Source organism: Gadus macrocephalus, chromosome 9 (genome assembly GCF_031168955.1).
Source record: "Gadus macrocephalus chromosome 9, ASM3116895v1".
NCBI classification, from domain to species: domain Eukaryota; kingdom Metazoa; phylum Chordata; class Actinopteri; order Gadiformes; family Gadidae; genus Gadus; species Gadus macrocephalus.
Window position 1 is genome coordinate 14,124,955 of NC_082390.1, and position 19,254 is coordinate 14,144,208.

Genomic DNA, 19,254 nt, shown 5'->3' on the forward strand with positions numbered 1-19,254 from the left:
AATTATTTAAAATACATAGTTGATTTAAAGGGCTATCAAAAATGAAATGGTTGTACAGAAACACGATGAGTGCTAGTAAGATGTAAAAGCCTTTAACGTATTAATAAGTGCTTCCTAAATATGTCAGCATTGTCTTGTCTATCACTTCAAACGAATTTGTATCTCCTACTGGTTTGGCCTTCCTGTTAGTAATAGGGAACATTTGCAGTGGAGTGCTTTGGGTTTGACCCTGAACCCCAAGCCCTCCCACTTTTTCCATGCTCAATGTGCTCTTCTTCCTCCATAGCCTAGGCACGACATCTGGCGTCCTCTCTGGTGCGCTATACAATGCGTTCTCCACCATGTCAACTCCCCTCCCTTTCCACTTGTGAATGTTCTTTTCTTTGCTGCCTTCGCTGCCTCTAAGCCGAGAGAACATCATGTACACTTATATGCTTACTTCACTGCCTCCAACCCCAGCGAACAGGGAAAGGAGCACATCCAAATCGCGTCTGCTGCTGTGTTGGCATCTGGCATCGATTCGCTTCGGCCACATCACGTGGGAGACGGGCAGCGGACCTCAGCAACTTTAGAACATGTTCATATGACGAAGCTTAACTCACAGAACGTCATGTTCATGGATATCAATTTCACCCTGGTTGACACTTTTTGAAAGCTTTCAAAAATTGTGTGGAAACATCGTTTCCACATAAATTATCTTCTCGGCCAAGGTTTTTTCTTCTTCGTTTTGGTAAGTAGCCTATGCATGATTTGCAAGAAGCCAAAGCGTAATGTGCAAAAAGGTGGCATCTGTTGTACACCTGGCTCAGTTTGGTACATGCCTGGGCATTACACATTCTTTGCAAAGCCTACTATGGAAATGTATGTAACGTAGGGCAACAAACGGAGATGTCGGGTGAAGATCAATGTGGACGGACAATCATTTGCATACGTATAACAGTACTTGATATCATCGTGCTGTGAAAGTCAATAATAAAATGATATGATTAGCAAATGTTCTACTAATGTTCTACAATGCATACAAGCGCAGTTTGGTTCTGGAGACGCAACCGCACAAGCAGGGGTTTGGAGATGGAGCACGCCTGTCTATTAGACCTATATAATTGGCCAAGTTATCTATAGCATACAAGTTAACTGTGGAGCTATTGGCAGCAGGACATTTAGAGGATGAGGATGTAGTCTACTCACCTGGTCGGATCTAAACCAGGCGCTTATTTAACGCCAAGCAGCGAGAAAGTGAGACGATATGTTGCCCTGGGGACGGGGCAACAGTTTGTGCAATTGGCACAGGTGTGCATAGGTGTGCCTCATTGCACATGTGCGACGCGTAGGTGTGCCTAATTGCACAATCAGAGACGACTAGACCCCCCCCCTTTCCCCACTTTGTATAACTTTGGCTTTTGGTCGTTGCTTCATTGGGATTGTTGTAGGTCCATTATCCTCCTGGGTGAATGAGTTGCTGCTGATTTCAGGATGTAAGGCAGTGGCCCTACCCTCCTTATGTGTTTTATTCGTTGTTGAATAGGTTCCTTCTGTTGTCATGGACGGGGGTACCAGGTGACTTTAACTCAACAAATGACGATGGACAACTAGCTGAGTGACACACCGTTACAGAAGATGATGTCCTACCAAGAAACAACACGGAAAGGACAACAAATCAGTTGTTAAAAACATGTGTCCATAAAGTTGAATGAACAGCACCAGTCCATCCATTCCTTTTGAGTCCTCTTTACTTCAGAAAAGGTACCAAGGGGGATGATGATGAGGAAGGTTAGGGTGCTGAGGAAGATCTTTCACGTCCAAAGAGACGTGATGTTCACCATGGTGTTGCTGCTGTTCTTCTGCCTGCTGCTCTACACTCAACAGGTATCCACGCACCATTCAAAATCAACAGGTGGCAAGGCAATGCATGAAGTGAAAATACATTATTGGTCATTATTTCATTGAATCAGTGAATCATGCTCTAAGGTTCTGCTCCAGTCGGGCTGGGACAGAACAGTGTGGCGTCTGGAGATCGAGGGCTCCACCAGCTCCAGCCGGGTTCTGCTGGGAGCGGTGAGGACCAGAACCGGCTCCGGGTCTCAAGTAAGCGGCAGAATAAACATGACCTGTTCAAACCATAAGCTATATGCACTGGTGGCTCTGGATATTGTGGCACACAGCTAGGTTAGTAGAAAAGTAGGTTGGTATGGGCAAGATATGTATTTTACAAGCTGTTTAGAAAATCTGCCCCTTCTGGCATCACAAGTGCACGTTTGCTACTGAGCATATCACAATGGCACATTCTCTTTGGGTTTCGTGTTTTGTACAGCCTCTTCATAAAACAATATGGTCCTGTATTGAATATACAGGTAGCTCATGCAGGCCCGGAGGTCCCCGCCTGCAAGACCCAGCCCGAAGCCAGAGCCCGGCAACCTGACCCCAAGCGGAAGGTCAAACCCAGTCAGGCGCCACTCGCCAAAACTAAAAGGAAACGCAAAGGGCTGCGGGGGAGAGTCACTCCGACAAATAACTCGGGTGACGTAAAGCCGACGATGCCGCCGTTTGACTTTGAGGCTTACCTGAGGGAGAAGGACAACCGAGACTTCGGGCTGCGCATCGATCAGCCTCAGAAATGCATGATGGGAGAGGGAGAGCCCGACGGACCCTACATGCTCATTGCAGTCAAATCTGTCGCCGCAGACTTTGACAAGCGCCAGGTAAGATGAGCCTAAGTTTTGTATTATGTAGTGTGTATTATTGTTGAAATGAATTAATGTAGAAATAAGGATGCCTTAAACATACATGCTGTAAATGAAGATGGATAAGAAACGATGACGTTGTATAAAGGATTTTGCAAGGATTGACAAATACCATACATCGATTGAGCAGTTATAAATTATTATTATTATTATTATGATTAGTAGATCCATGGTTGCTACGTAGCTCCTTCATGTCCTACAAGCACCGCCTCATCTCCTGCCCTTTGACAGGTGGTGCGTCAGACGTGGGGTCGGGAGAGGCCGTCCCAGCACGGCGTCACCCTCCGTACGGTGTTCCTCCTGGGGGTACCCCGGAACCAGAGCGCCCTGCCCCTGTGGGACCGCCTGCTGCTCTACGAGAGCAACGCCTACAAGGACATCCTGCTCTGGGACTTTGAGGACACCTTCTTCAACCTGACGCTGAAGGAAACTCATTTCCTCCAGTGGGTCAATAGCAGCTGCCCACGTGTCAGGTCAGTGGGAGATTAAGGAGGGATGGTGTGGGCAAACTCAATGGGCTTACTGTGTTAGAAACACCAATCAATGTCACATCATGTATTCTTATCACGATGTGATTTTAAATCCACAAAAATCTATTTATATTTTAAATGAAGCTTGTAAGACGTTTTTTTAAATGAAGCTGTGACGCTCAAAGTGAAAAACTCAGTTTACTTTACTGGTAGGTTCATCTTCAAGGGCGACGCGGACGTCTACGTGAACATCGAGAACATCCTGGAGATGTTGCAGGATAAAGACGCCGGCGAGGATCTGTTTATCGGTGACATCATCGTCCACGCCAAGCCCATCCGCAAGCGCACCTCCAAGTACTACGTGCCCGAGTTTATGTACGGCGGCGGCTTGTACCCGTCCTACGCCGGAGGGGGCGGGTTCGTCATGTCGGGCCACACGGCCCGCAGACTCAGCGCTGCGTGTCAACAGGTAGGGACTCTGTCCGCCGCGACCATGAATGTGTTTGGATTAAAGGGGACATATTATACCCCCCAGGTGTGAGTGTGATTAGCCGTCACAATCTGTTTTGAAAATCGGCCTCTTCTGGCATCACAAGTGCACGTATCCACCTAGACGCATGACGGGTCGATGAGAAACGTCTGCTACAGTCCACTGGGTAGGCTGGTAGACTGATCCATCAAGCACACGTCTAGGTGGACACGCCCACTTGTGATGTCAGAAGAGGCAGATTTTTCAGAATTGGCTTGTCACGGTTAATCACATTCACAGCTGGTGGTATATGTCCCCTTTTAAGATCAGGATTTCGTCTTCTCACCACATGTCGTCCCCAGGTGGAGTTGTTCCCCATCGACGACGTCTTCTTAGGGATGTGTCTCCAGCGCATCGCCGTCAAGCCCTACCCCCACAAGGGGTTCCGGACGTTTGGCATCCCCCGGCCGTCCGCCGCGCCCCACCTCCAGACCTTTGACCCCTGCTTCTACAGGGACCTCATGGTGGTCCACAGCCTCACTCCTCCCCAGATCTGGCTCATGTGGAACCTCCTCCACGATCCCCACCTCCGCTGCCACACCGGGGGGACTCCCTCGACGGGAACCTTCCGGTGGAGCGACGGTGGAGCTGGAGGAAGAGCTGGAGGAAGAGCGGCAACAGTAGACCCAGAGGAGGGAGAGGAATTACAGACTACAGACTATGGATTGGAGGATGTGTTTGTGAAGCATTAGTCTGTTTTGGGGGGGGGGGGGGGGGGGGGTCTGAGTGGGAGCTAGGTCGACATCTTTAAAGCAGGCCTTTAAACTGCTTTAAGTTACGAGTCAGGTGAATGTTTTTCCTTTTTGAAACTGACAAGAGACATGGTTATTTGGGTTTATTTAGGCTAGTCTTAATGGGGACAAGCACACTGATTTAAGAATGTGAAAACAAACTCTGCAGGTTATGAGTGCAATTATATTTTCTGTCTTGTGTTATTGTTTTAAATGACAATGCAGCCATGTGAGGAAAGCAATGGACAAATAATTATAACATGTTGAGCAAAGTTTAAGTGTTTCCTACCCACAGCAGAACAGAGACAATAGACTGCATGGACCCTACATCCCTGAAGTGGGTTCCTGTTGTACTTGCACATAAAAGTTATGAGTTCTGTCTTGAAAGACACATTCCTCATCTCTGCATCTGAGCTGTCTGTCTGCACATGGACTCTTCTCTTTATTGGATTTCTTAAATGAGGACCAGGAGTACCCTGGGCAGAAAGTGCTTTGATTTTGATTCAAACTTATTTCCTCCTTCAAGAAGGGCTTCCTGTTCTCTCACACAAATCGTGCCATAAAAGGATTTTTATTGTCCTCCATCTTCATCTGTGCTCACTTTGTTGAGAGGCCCAGATGAGTTATCATGCATTGTTTGTTATGCATCATAAATACTGGGCAAACATTGCACATGAACTTGTTGTACGAAACAGCAGACCGTCTCTGCAGCAGTTCAGGATGAAACAAAGGGTACAGTCCTAATGTAATTGTCCAATTTGTAATCGGTACCTGTAGAATTTGATGTGTTTATCCCAGCCCTGTGTAGTGGCGTTCATATGGATCCATCAACGGGAAATAACACCTTGCACTTTTTCACATCCATTTATTTACTTTTATTATTCCGGTTGTACAGATAGAAACTGAATTTAGATGTTACAAACATAATGCATAATGAGCTGTTGATCCAAGAAAGTCAAAATGCCACACTCCTAACAGAGGAACTGAACTGTAATGATAGCGTTTCCCGGAAGCATTCAAGCTAAGCAAAGTAACAGTGGCGCTAAACTTGGTTGGCCCTTAATGGTATGTTTGTTGTCTTTTTCTCTGATTAATCAGATTAGCCTCATACATCTTATAGTGAAAATGTAAAAATACTACATTGCATTGATCCCCAAATCAGCCCCCGGCCCATTTCCAGGGATGGAATATAATGTTCTGAAATTCACCAAAGAAAATATTTTGAGGGAAACAAGGGCGATATACATATATGTATAATATAGAATACAAAATACAAAGACAATACATAGTTCTATACTAAGATTATCGTTTACACAGAACATTAATTGTTCATATGAAATAACGATGATCATCAATCGTTCATCCATTAAGTATCTCCAGTGGGAAAAGAGAAAGTGGCCTCAAAGACCTCAAGATATGGATTTAGGTTTTCAGTCAAGTGTTCCTTTAGCTTTCAAAACGAAATAGGATGGAAGGTCTGCTATGTTCACCTGAGAATACACTGTCCACTTGTACTTGTGGTGTACTTGGATATGTTCAGTTTCTTCCCACAGCACCCACAGCACAAATCTACGCAGGGCTGGTCTTCAACAAATAGAAAACAGACATAAGAATCGGTCTAGTGAGAAAATAAACACCACATCTTTTGAACCAATTCAGTCCCATTTTTCTCTTACTCGTGATGAATGAATCCAAAAGCATCATTGAACTTAAATGTACCATCAACAAGGCAAAGATGACCTCCCAGATAAACTAGTTAATCGACATTATTGTCCAAGCTTAACAAGCATTACATAGTTTACATACATTATACAATGACTTAGCCATCCGAGACATCTCCATGTTATGCATTTCAATGGACAGGCCAACAAGCTCAGGAGTAATAGGAAATAAGAGCATGGGAGCGTTTGTTGTATAGACCTAACCACAAGAAACTATGGATAGTTTAATCCAGTGGGAAACAAGGGTGTCCCTCACTTCTCATTATGCTCCATTACACACACACAAAACACACACACACACATACACATAATGCAGTTCAAATGCATTCACGAAATGTATATATATACAAGGACGGAGGAAGGACAAAGGAAGGTAGTTAAAGACTGGCCTGGTAGGATATGAGGCACAATGTTAAGCGTTATTTACATATTTAGATAGCTAACATATCTTCTTGATGTTCATTGCACAAAAGCAAATAGAAGGGAACATTTGAAGAAATCCAGACCTCATTCATGCTGACATGGAAATATGAAAGCCAAAGGCGCTAGCCCAAGATATTTGTTCCTAATGCCTTGTGACGTTTGTCCCTAGAGTTGGGCGGCGGGCCAGTCTCCAAAAGGGCCCGACCAGGGCCCCTGGACAAAATATATTCTCAGGACAGGGGCACTGCCCTGAGATCACGAGTTAGGTCATGTGACTATAAGTAGTAGTATGGGGTTGTGTCATGTCACAGGCATAGTGAAATGATTTTGAATCTAAATATATGTCCTGGCCGTAGGTGGAATAATATTTGTTTGCTGGATTATGAGAATTCAAAAATCACAATGCCTTTCACATTCTAATCGTGTGCAGTTGACAAACCTCTGGGACGCTGAGTGTTTACTATTTACCGGTTATTAATTCATATAATTATAGCTACTGCTGCAATAATTACATAATTAATTTTGGAAAAAACAAATGTCTCGTGAAACAGGTCAAAGCATATCCTAGAGAGATGTTTTATTCGAGAAAAGATGTGAACGTTGCATACGAGTGCATGCCCGTGGGCCCTGAGGTAACTATTGGATTGACAGAGACGCACTCATACAGGGCTTGCTTTAGCTAACAACCAAAGGAACATGGATTCAGTGAAAATGGTACAAATCATTTAATCAATTCCATGTACTTAAATACTGTGGTCACATTCTGCAGTTAAATTTTGTATGGGATTGTGATTGACCTCAATTTCCCAGAAACGGTTTGAAAGTGCATTTTATACAAAGACGGCTGTTTGAGTACAACAATAGGGGTATATAAGACATGTTGCTAATACTGCAATGGATGGCAGGAGATTAAACACTATGTTTAAGTATGACCAGGTAAATTCATCTAGGATGTTTGGCAATTCCAAAAATTAACATGCCATTGGAAATGAATTGGGTAACTATTTCTGAGTGAAGATGAATAACACAGGTCGGATTGATGTGTGCACAGTGGGAGAACGCGAGAGTTTCTGCATGAGAATGAAACGTAACAACAACCAAACAGAGTCGCTCGCCATTCTAACTGCTAGGGAACACTAATAAAACCCAAAGGATGGCAGACCGTACGGTGAAACAGTAACGGATAGAACTATATGTAACTGGAGAGAGGAGAATACGTGAGAACATAAAGAGCAAAAGGGGAATAGAGAAGCTCTGGCAGTGGCTTCTTCAAGCATGCAGTTAAAACTAAAAAGAGATGTGACCAATTTGTGCTTATTGTCTTTGACCCTGTCATTTGCAAACCATGTACCAAGTTCATGCAATTTCTGGTAAACCCACATAACCAGCATGTTACCATGCATTATTGCGTTTATGTGCGTGTGTGTGCATGCATATTGTTTGCAGCATGAGCCGACATTCTAGCAAAATAAATAAAGGACAATAAAAGTGGGATGTGAATTTCCGTTCAAAAAACGAAATGCATGCAAATTCTCATTCAAATTTTCTGGGCCTGTTTGCGTTTGAGCATGGACAATAATATTTGTGTACCATGATTATGATACCTGTGAATAAAAATGTGTTTGTGAGAGCAAGCGGGAATATAGCCAGAGGGTTGGGTAAGAGGGTTCGGGGCGGTCCTGTTCCAGAATCTTTTTTTCCCTGCTCACCCCTCTCTAACTTTTTCAGCTTCGGGTTGGGGTTAAAGACATCGGCCACGGAACGGCCACTATTTCAGGGCGTAGCCTGTGTTTTCTGAGGTTTCTTATCTTGCAGGACAGCTGTGTTCAATTCCTTTGCACAGCCTGTTTATCTTGCACATATAAAACTAGTCTCCTTGGCCAGGCGCAGGTTTTTTTTCTTATCACGTCTGGACGTGGTTGCTGTGGTAGATTGAGAGCAAGTATCCAACTTCAAGGGTGCTGATGTTAAATCCACTGGGGATGGCCACAAGACAGTGATTCTGGTCGGGCAGAGGACACTGTGTGGTGGAGTCCCACTTCCTGTTGGCTGCTATCCAAATCCCAGGATCTCCACATATGATAGTGCCCAATGAATCTAACATACAAGATGTATCGAGACGGCTAAAGACCAGGGTTCTGGTCAGAGGAGGGTCCTGTCTGAAGTTCAATCCATTCAAATGGTTTCTGCTTTTTTTTTTTTTTAGTTTTTCTCTACACGCAAGACCCCATCATAAGGCCTACATCCTGTTTCTAACGTTCTGCACAGTGGGCTCCATGCTCGGGGGGGGGGGGGGGGGCAAACCTCGACTGCCAAAGTGTTGAAAAGGGCAGCGTGTGTTTTGTCTCTTGGAGAACATAAGTGGGGTCTTGAGGTGGCACACACGTATTGAAATAATGCAGTTTCTATATATTGGCAGGGCACTGTTTGATGTAGATGCTGGGTATTTGATGGTAGATTTGTGACTGACTGGAAGTACTGGTAGTCGTAGATCAGGCGAGTGAATGCGATTGCAGCGATGGATCGCAACGGTTGACTTTACCCGGGGCAAAGTGCTCTCCAGGGTTCTGGGCTCCGATGGGATCGATCCTTATCTGGAACCAGTGGCAAACGGGAGCCGCTCAGTGGGTGCTGCTGCCGGGCACGGCCCGGGCCTGGTGGGCGGTCCGGGGAGCGCCATAGAGGGTCACCGAGGCTATGTGGTTGTTCTGCATCACCTGAGGGAGGGGAGAGTGGGAGAGAGATGGGCTTCAACATCCCAGTGTTGTGAGGGTGACGCTTGATTAATATGGCCGAGCACAGGGGACACTGACCTCAAAGATCATCCTCTGTAGTCCAAAGCAGAAGGTGGATCCAAAGGGGTTGGTGTTATTGGCTGAAGACGACCTGCCAATCGAACGCACTCTTGATGAGATCACTACACATTCAAGTTTTTTGTCTGAAGGAAGACTATTGTCATATTAGGTCTGTAGGACATTATATATGATAATCAACATAGAAATCTATGCTATTTTATCACCGTTACCGTAATAAGTCCCTAACTTAGAGAAAAAAGGGGTAAAATACAATGTTTTTTTTCCATTCTTCCCAAGACAATGGTCTCTGCTGCGGACAAAGGTGGCATTATTTTTGTGATGTCAGACTTCCTTTTCTGAGGTAGTCTGACGTCACAACAACCTTTTCTGAGGTAGTCTGACGTCACGACCAAGGGGAACCCGCAACGCGGTTTGTGCTGTCAGAAAGTTGTGAGCTTTTTGGACACTTATTGTATAACGCGACTGTGTGTGTGTGTGTGTGTGTGTGTGTGTGTGTGTGTGTGTGTGTGTGTGTGTGTGTGTGTGTGTGTGTGTGTGTGTGTGTGTGTGTGTGTGTGTGTGTGTGTGTGTGTGTGTGTGTGTGTGTGTGTGTGTGTGTGTGTGTGTGTGGATAGGGTCTGAGCAGCGATTTATTTAACACCCGCGTGACGCGTATGAGGGAAAGGCTTCCCGGACACATATAATATAACACTACGGTGTGTTGCACATTACATATACAACCTCACGGATTGTGACGCTCATAACAGTCACACAACGATGGTACTGGCGTGGGTCGTAACCATGGGGATAACACGCCCCGCTCTTTCTCAAAACTCAGTCTAAAACAATTTTTTTAAGTCACATTGTGTTTGAATGCCCTCTGAAGCATCGGGTTCACTGGTTCTTTAAACACAGCTGTTGGCATTACGTGCATTACAAACCTCTCAGTCTTAAGAAGAGCTTGAAAGGCTACAAAGTTAACATCTACCCTCATGGTCTTAAGAGGTTTGACTGATGGATGACTAATGGTGTTAAAATACAGTTGCCATTATAAAAATGTGATGTCAGCTTATATTTTAGTTCATGCGTGGCATTAGGCTCCCCATCATTGAGATTCCAGATGTTGATGAGTCATAAAAAAGCTGTTTAATGGGGAAGCAGCTCTGCATAGTGATCGCTCTTCTGTGTGTGCGTGTGTGTGTGTGTACCTACCTGTGTAAGACCACGGGTTTCTCCATGGGGTGTCCTAGTAGCTCCTGGATCTGATCCCACTAACATAAAAATATATTTTATACTGTTATATTAGAATTACTTTTTTGCAATAAATTGACAGCGCCATGTGTGAATACTATAAAAACAGAGTGCTGTTTTCATTTCTGTTGCGTCATGTTGAAATTGTCAAGTGAGACGGCAAGCACATAAATATGTAATTACGTGCTAAATGCAATGACGCTTTCTCAAAATCCCAATAGCGTTACAATAAGTCAAGCTACTATAAGCAGTTCCCACTTTAATCTGATGAAACAGCTTTGTGCCGTGTCATGACCATCCATTCCATACGTATCTGACCTTGCTGTATGTGGTCAACGTGCAGTCCTCTGGCTGAGAGTCAGCTCCTCCTGTGACGAGCCAGAAGCAACACGCGTTAAACGAGGCAAGGGCGGGGGGTACTGATACTAACTCATATGTCACTGCTCAGGACAGCCACGCATACCTTTTTTGATGACGAGTGGAATTCTAAAGTCACATCGATGATATCTGAGAAGGAAAATTAACATTCCAGTTTAATCCAAAAATAATCACAGAAAAACATAACCATAAGATAAATATCAGGGGAATAATAATATAGAAAAATGCCTTCAGCCTTACATGTTGAAGTTGTAATGTCCAGGGAAGTTGGTGTGCAGAACAAACTTCTTCACCAGATGAGTGGTGGAGTCAAATAAGATATCCTGGAAAACAAAACATCCCACATCACTGTGGGTCTGGATGGTGAATATGGGAACGGACTACACCAATGTCATCTTCCAAAGAGAGGGAAGATTTGGGCTGGGAGATTGAACAGCGAGTGAACCCAAAAAAAATGAAATAATTCCCAGATTTAGAGAGAAAAGGGGTCAAATCCCATGTTTTTAACATTCTCCCCCAAAACACCATGTGAACGGTCCACTCTGCTGCGAACACAGGCGGCGTTCTTTTCATGACATCAGACTAAGCTTTTCCAAGGTAGTCTGACGTCACGACCAAGGGGCAGCGGCGGAGAGGGTTGTGAGGTGTGTATGGTGGGGGGGGGTGTATGGTGAAGCTCCGTCTGGGCAGCGATCCATTTAACGTCCACGTCCGAGTAAGGGTCAGGCTTCCCGGACACATATAGCGTAACGCTACGGCGGATTACACATGCAACAGTGCCTATTATAACATTCATAACAGTAACATAACAGCTGTTAGGGTCTGCACGAGAAGAAAAGCAAACGGAACCAGACGAGCTGGTTTCAGGAAGTCGCTTCCTTGTCAGTGTCCCAGACGCACACGCGAAGCCTGGTGCCGTGAACCATTGCGCACCGTGCACACAATAACACGCCTAAAAGTGCACGTGACGGTGCGCCCAGGGTCTGGCGGTACATACCACTCCGAGGGGGAAGTAGTTGAAGAAGTAGTCGTTGCATTTGGAAGGAACCTGCTTGTGGGGCGAGGGGGAGTGGATCTTCATCTGAAACACAATGATATCAAAGTTATGCTAACCAAGACTGATTTAGTCCCAGATTGAGTGCATTGTTACATACGACTGTGATGTGCAGCCGTAAGACGACATGGGGCAGGTCAGAGGGATCACTACCTTATCCTCAGACTTGTAGAAGACTTTGTTTGGCGAGCCGAGAGCGCCCATCACGTCCTGACAGGAGTCACCAAAGAAGATCTTCCTCTCCACAGACCTGACCTTGGCGTCTGCCATCAGCCCAGGGGCGCTGCCTGCCACCCAGCAGGGGGGGCGAGAGAGGGGACCACAAGATGACCATCAGGGATACTCAATCCACCTCCAAGGCAAAACTCAAACCAAGGAATTTAAAACACATTCTGGGTAGAACTGTGGCATTTTTTTAATAACACACGTTACCTGCCGTGAGGAGGCGCAGTCTAAGCCCCAGGGGTCCAGCCCCGTCCCTCAAGACATCCACATATTCAGCATACACGTTACCAAGGAAACACGCCAGCGGCATCAGTGGAGCCCTGAGGAAAGTAAAAAACATAAGAGCTGTGAGCAAAGTGAAACTTTAAGTGTGCTGAAGTGAGAGGATATTGGTTTTTTCGTAACTTTGTACATTTGCACTTTGTCAATGTCTGTGTGTGCGCGTGTGCGCGTATGTGTGTGTGTGTATGACCTTGTGTCTTGCAGGTTGTTGCCAGTGTAGATATGCATCCTCTTGACCATGGCCCCATGTGGAATCTAATAGGAGGTGAAGCCCAGGGTAAAACAACTAGTAATACTGATTGGAATGGAGTCCTACACACCTCGTAAGGCCCATGCTTACTCCTTATTCTTCATTAATCATACTTTTGAGAAAGAGTGCTGACACAATTGAGTAGATAAATTAATTGTTAGAAAAAAATAGATTAACTGAGATTCAGATTCAAAATCGGGATACATTGTTTCTGCAATACTGGTATCATCAGGTTGATCATTGTGTCAATATAATATAATATAAGTGGAAATTAAATAATAGCAGCAGGTGCTACAGGGTACAAGGCATTTTTTTTTTTTTGCATGAATTATGTTCTGTTCTATTCAGCCGCATTCATTAAACAAATTATTCCACAGCTGTCAAATTCTGATATACACATACAAGTAGTTATGCATTACAGGAGACACATTCGTGCTCCAAGCACCCAGAAGAGATAATACACGTCCTCACCTCATACTTGGGGGCTTCATTCCAGGAGTCCAGTTGGAAAGAGAAGGACAGACCTCGGAAGTTTAGATGAAACAATTGCTCTGCGGAATTGTAAACTGGAAAACACGAAAATATCATGCTTTATTTAAAAATGAGCATTTTCCATGTCTGTGCTTTCAAACTAAACTCTTCAACACAAATGGTTGTCCGACAATAAAATATTAAGACAACGAAACAATACCAGATAGGAAGGATATAATAAGAATAATAACTTGATTGTTGCTTGGATATTCTTAATTTTTTTGGTCAGGTAGACCAAAAAGATCACATGATTGAAACCCTCCTACAGTCATTTGGTTGGTTTTCTTGGCCAATGAATGAATGGCTTGTAGCTAGCCTGGAAGAATGCAAGTTGGCTGGATGTAGTCCATTATTTTTTTTAACCATACTAGCCTACTATTCCCACTAGAGAAAACGGTATACCATCTGAAAATAATAGTGCTGAGACTAAGGTCCTACACAGTAAATCTTATGCATGTTCATCTTTATTTAACATACATTACAGAATTGTACAGATAGTTAGTTGGCGCATGTGTGTTTGAGTTACCTCCAGGGTGCGTAGCTCCAAACGACTGATCTATTTGCTCTATTGTGGGGGCAATGGCCTGAGAATTGAAATGGACCCCACTGAAACAACACAAACATGCAGAATTGTTTTATTAAATCAATGACATCATCACATACTTCAATATACACCATCCCATTGAGCATATTAATTATGAAATCCAAATTGCTCTCGATGCATTCTAGGGGGCTATGGCTTGGGGAGGAATGACCATTTAACAAAAATACGTCTGGAGAGAATAATCCAGTACAGAATATTTGTTTCCATTCCAGCAGGGACAGTTTAGGTTGAGACCTACGGTTCTATGATCCAAAATCTTCACACCATTACTCACCAGTACTTCAGCTTCACTTTGATGAGGTCATAGACTTCAATCACCTGTTGAGACAAAAACGCACAATAACGGTGTTAAGGCCCCTGTTGGGAATGGGTATTGCACACGCACCCGTTTTCACACAACTCTAATCCGATATTCCAATCCTGTTTAACATAAAAATCCACACACGCACTATTGCCTTATCACCCAAACTGCTAACAGCAGAGGTTTCTATTACAGCAGAGTTAATATCACGTGAGGACTGATTGCACAGAATGCCTTCAGATATAAACAATTTTTTTCCCATCACTGGCACTACACTGATCATGTGATCATTTACAGGAGTCCATGGGATCTCTGTTCTGGTTACCTTGAGTCTCTGGTTGGCTGCGTCAAACAGTAGTTTAATTCCATCCTGAGTCAAGTTCAATATGAGGTCGTGACTGAGTGGTGTCTGTGGGAAGGGGAATATAAACATGAGATACAGATAGACATGGCATTCTTTGGATAAAGCTGAGAATGGCGACATAGAGACAAGTAGAAAAACGAATCAGCGTTTGTTCTGTCTTCTTGAACACCAGAGTTAACGATGAATAATAGTAGGTCATAAAAGCTCTAGAATCTCATCAAGAAATACTAGTTGCTTTGGCAGATTTGGCGCAATCAGGAATCCAGGTGTTATGCAAATATTCTTGGAGTCAAGGCCAGATTGCACTACTTTGTCAACTAGCTGCTGTGGGTTCAGCATTTGTCTCGACGTCAACGGCGTAGTCAAGAGCTCTCTGTCATAAGTCAATGACCCCTATCCAAAAATGTGACTTCCCAACAGGGTGTTAGACGTCCTGCTTAGTCCTTCCTGCTACATTTTCCTTTTCATTTATGATGGACTAGTTGAGGAGGTTCATCATCACTATTCCATTACAAAGCTCACCAGATGTCACTGAACAAGCTTTTGACAACGGTCAGAAAAAACGATCAGGACCAAAAATGACAGCAACGAAGTAGAGACCCACGGTTTACCTACAACTTAGTATTCAACGTACAACCTTTACACTACGTGTACAAATGTTAACGAAATGTATTTCAGACAACCTTTACCTAGTACTTAATTTGTGAGGCAACATTCCACATTATTCTATAAGCAATGTCTTAATTAATGTGTACTACTTATTTTTATTTGGGGAAAGGAGAGTATAAAACTAGGAGGAAGACTAGGAGAAAGGCACCTGTTCGCTGTATAGCACCTGGACATTCTTGATGATGCGGCAGTGTTTCTGAAGAATGGAAATGGCCTGAGCCAGGGGCATCCCTGAGAACACACACAACAATAAGGATGGAAAGTATATTCCAAGCCCACACACATCAGGCTAAGAACAGGTAAAGCAGAGAAAGCGAGGCACAGGAAAACTGTATTCTGAAATTAGATCTACAATACAATTTTTATGATATAATATATCAGTGTAATGTAGAAATAATATATGAATATTATCGACTTTGAATAGTGACCAGGCCTATATTCATTATACATATTTAATATAATTTTTGTTAAATATGTTGACATGGTAATTTAAAAGACTGAACAAGACATTATACACAACAATGTACACATATTCACAAACATCTACTAGTAAAGATTGCTTTATTACTCACCTAAAGCAAATTCCCATTGTTCATTTCCTAGCGATCTCTCAGGCACTACTTCCAGATCCAGCATTGGCAAGTAGTAAGGTACAGCTCCCCTCTAAAGAGACAATGTGACCCTTTGGGGGTCCTCGCTCTTTTTTTTACCGTCTTCGGCTTAAATCCTTAAGACTATCTCCAAAAATGGATGGCTGCCTTAATAGATGGATACGTCCGATTTCTCCTATTCCTTATTTGTTCTAATTCATAGGGTTAAAACCACTACTCTTACTGCACATCAATAAAAAAACGCTAGCTTGTCAACAGGCCAGACTTGTGTCCAAAATTAGAGAGAAAAAAAATCCCAACCACACATTAGGGTGTGAAACAAAACGACGGTTCAAGTTGATATATCACGATGTACTGGTGAATCACAAGAGCCAGGGCACACGGTGTGCACATAAACACATCAGCCAAGTGGGCAGCTAACATACAAAGCCAACAGGCTTTCCGATGACCTATTGCCTGTCAACTTTCTAATCGATCCGAAGCAGATTGTCCAGCCTCGGTTCTTCTGTAGTTATTTAACTACCTGTAACTTGTTTCATTCCCCTTTTGTTCCAATAGGAATAGCCGATAGCAATACGACAGAAAACGAATACTGATCATTAAAACATAAATAGTCTTACAGCAATCCCCGCCTCGGCATTAAATGTTATGCATGTCGTTATGTGTCCTCTCTCTGGTTACGACAGCATGCAACTTGTCAACAAACTGGACCCTACTGCTAACGTGACTGGTGGAAACAGCAACCCCACCATTCAGTAAATAAAGTACAAATATAAATAGACACGTGTATATCTACAACTGTTACCCGGCAATCGTATAACACAACAAGAACGTTGCGCTTCAATGTGACCACGCCAAAACAAAGAAATCAGGCTTAGCTACAATGTGTTAGCGGTCTCATGTATTCCTCCCACTGCAGTCAAGCTCTTGAGCTAGCTCTACAGCTGGTGCTAATTGTCTTAAATATAGGCGACGCGAAACTTGTTACTCAGAAGATTATCAGCACCGCTGTCTTTCTTTCCTGATTTTAATATGCCTTCAAATTGAATATCAGAAAGCAGCAACTAAGTGTTTGCCGATGGTAACTTCAAGCCTCGACAACAGCCAGCTGTATCAGCTGATAGTTCAACTTCCTGTGTTAGACGCAAGTTGACGTGATGACGTCATCGTTGTTTTTGTCTATCACTTGTAGCTCACATTTACACCAATGATTGGGTCAGTTCATAATATAGACGGAATGTTTAATTCGGTCGAGAACAGTCCGTTTAGTCTTTTGTTGTACATAATGACTCAATATAGTTATGAACCTGACAGCCTAATACATTTCTTTTAGAAATAAGAAATGTATAAAGCTCTCGGCTATTTAGAGTATTTTTTCACTGCATCTGCAACCCTGGGTATATAGGTTGTTCCTTAACTGTCCCCCTATCACCAGGATTGACCATGATTCCTAAACCTTCCTCCACTTTCACCACACTTTAACCCTCCATCTTCACCTCGTTGGGTGTTGAGGACTTCGACCACCTGCCCCTCGGCCCAACCCCTCATACATCCTTCCTCCTTCTCCTGCATTCATCAGCAACGCATGCCTCTTGGCAGGTTAATTCCCTAGCACGTTTAAACATGCTTGGTTAATGAGCTGCCCAGCCACCTATTGAGAAACGTCATATCACTTGAATCACATATTTGAACAGCTGATTTCTTTAATATATGTGCATGTTTATGTTTGGATTAAGGATGACATTGTTTCTTTGGTTTCACCATGAACATTTTCAGAGCGCTGAAGATCCTTCAGGATGATTTCGAAAACAGCAAATAAACTGTTTTAAAAATCTTAATGAGGGATCACAAGGACATAAAAGAAAGTCTCTGTTCATCAAAAAAAGTTATTCTTAGACACAATCATTATAATACAATAGCTGTATGCACTGAATTCAAAGAAAGAAATCAACTCAGAGTTGAACAATATAAAACTGATTCTGCAATAAAAGGGGTTGAGTCATCATAAAACTCCTGCCCAAAATTATACAGGAAAATGAAACGAAATAAAATAACATTAAAAGCCTCATGTCCTAAAACCTACTGAGCATACATTACTATTTGATACTAATCTCAAATATACAAAAGCTACCGTTGCTACAACTAATACAAAACAAAGCGGCATAAAGAACAACAAAGACACAGAGTACACATGAAATATTATATAAAAGGCAAACACAGCAACATATTTCACAGAAACATTGTTCTGATGACAAAACAACCATGTTTCATGACCATAGTGCTGCAGCAAGATTTTACATTGACATTGCAGCAAGGTAATTTGTTCATTTCCATGCAAAGCAACGACTGGATGATCCATTGAAAACAGTAAAGATCTTCTAGGCTAAAATGAAAAACTGGTTGGTTTCGTAAAAAATAACTTCTCTGTTTGTATTCTCTATAGTCCTCTATAGAGAACCATGCAGAAAATGCATCAGACTCATCCTCAGGGCACCACTGTATGAAAACTTTGGACTGCAAAAATAAGAAATTCTTAAATCAAACCTTGTATCACCGACACTTAATTAATTTTTTGAAAGAGTGTGCTGACTTAATTTCTACATGACAATGGTACCGTAACAATAACCACAATAGAGAGCTTGGTTTCATGCATAAAGAGGGGATGAATTTACGATTTGGGCACATGGTTGATTGGATCACATAGTACAAAACCCCTTTGGAAGACAAAGGACATTTGGATTGACCCTAACCCACTCAAAGATCTGCATCCACCAAATGTAAAAAAAAGCAATAAAAACTAAAACAAGTTCTTCTCTGGTAGACGTCAGTTCCAGCCTTGCCTTCCGTATCATCCCGTCCTGCCGATTGTCTTTGCTGCGCGTGTGATTCTAACCAATGGTGGCGGCAAAACGGCTGCTGATACACACACCCACCCACTCACACACACTCTCTCACACACACACACACACACACACACACACACACACACACACACACACACACACACACACACACACACACACACACACACACACACACACACACACACATGCACGCACACACTATTTTATCATTATCTCCCTCTACCCCATCCACAACAACTTCCCTTGTTCCTTTCCCAGCACAGTGAACTTTGGTCTCAGAGAATAGCAGGAGGTATGGTGGATAATCCACAGGAGTGTGACACTGCACACTTGGATTTTATTAGGTGGGGGGACCTTTTATCTAATCACTAACATTTTATAAATGATATATTCTTTAGATAAAATCAAAATAGAAAAAGGTTGTTGGAGATCAAGCCTCTATATAAGTCAATCAAACAAT

The 19,254-nt window shown here is 43.2% G+C and overlaps 2 protein-coding genes across 3 annotated transcripts; one reads left to right on the forward strand and one right to left on the reverse strand.

The window, feature by feature from the left end:
• Positions 1-1,730: 1,730 nt before the first annotated feature.
• b3gnt9 (UDP-GlcNAc:betaGal beta-1,3-N-acetylglucosaminyltransferase 9) lies at positions 1,731-5,050 on the forward strand. Of its 2 annotated transcripts, none has more exons than XM_060060927.1 (6): positions 1,731-1,866; positions 1,981-2,085; positions 2,352-2,699; positions 2,973-3,214; positions 3,425-3,680; positions 4,043-5,050. In XM_060060927.1, the coding sequence occupies exons 1-6, from the start codon at positions 1,756-1,758 to the stop codon at positions 4,430-4,432; spliced, it is 1,452 nt and encodes a 483-aa protein (XP_059916910.1). In that variant the 5' UTR covers positions 1,731-1,755; the 3' UTR covers positions 4,433-5,050. The 2 variants fall into 2 exon arrangements, with proteins under 2 accessions (XP_059916910.1, XP_059916909.1); XM_060060926.1 differs by having other exon boundaries at positions 1,733-1,866; positions 1,969-2,085.
• Positions 5,051-5,316: 266 nt separating this feature from the next.
• Positions 5,317-17,080, reverse strand: phaf1 (phagosome assembly factor 1). Its single transcript, XM_060060928.1, has 16 exons — positions 15,892-17,080; positions 15,468-15,550; positions 14,612-14,695; positions 14,260-14,303; positions 13,908-13,987; positions 13,322-13,416; positions 12,791-12,855; positions 12,526-12,638; positions 12,247-12,380; positions 12,037-12,120; positions 11,280-11,362; positions 11,125-11,168; positions 10,980-11,029; positions 10,623-10,681; positions 9,429-9,501; positions 5,317-9,332 (listed from the first exon to the last, which is right to left on the reverse strand). Exons 1-16 carry the CDS (start codon positions 15,953-15,955, stop codon positions 9,237-9,239), a joined length of 1,251 nt encoding a protein of 416 aa, XP_059916911.1. The 5' UTR covers positions 15,956-17,080; the 3' UTR covers positions 5,317-9,236.
• Positions 17,081-19,254: the final 2,174 nt, after the last annotated feature.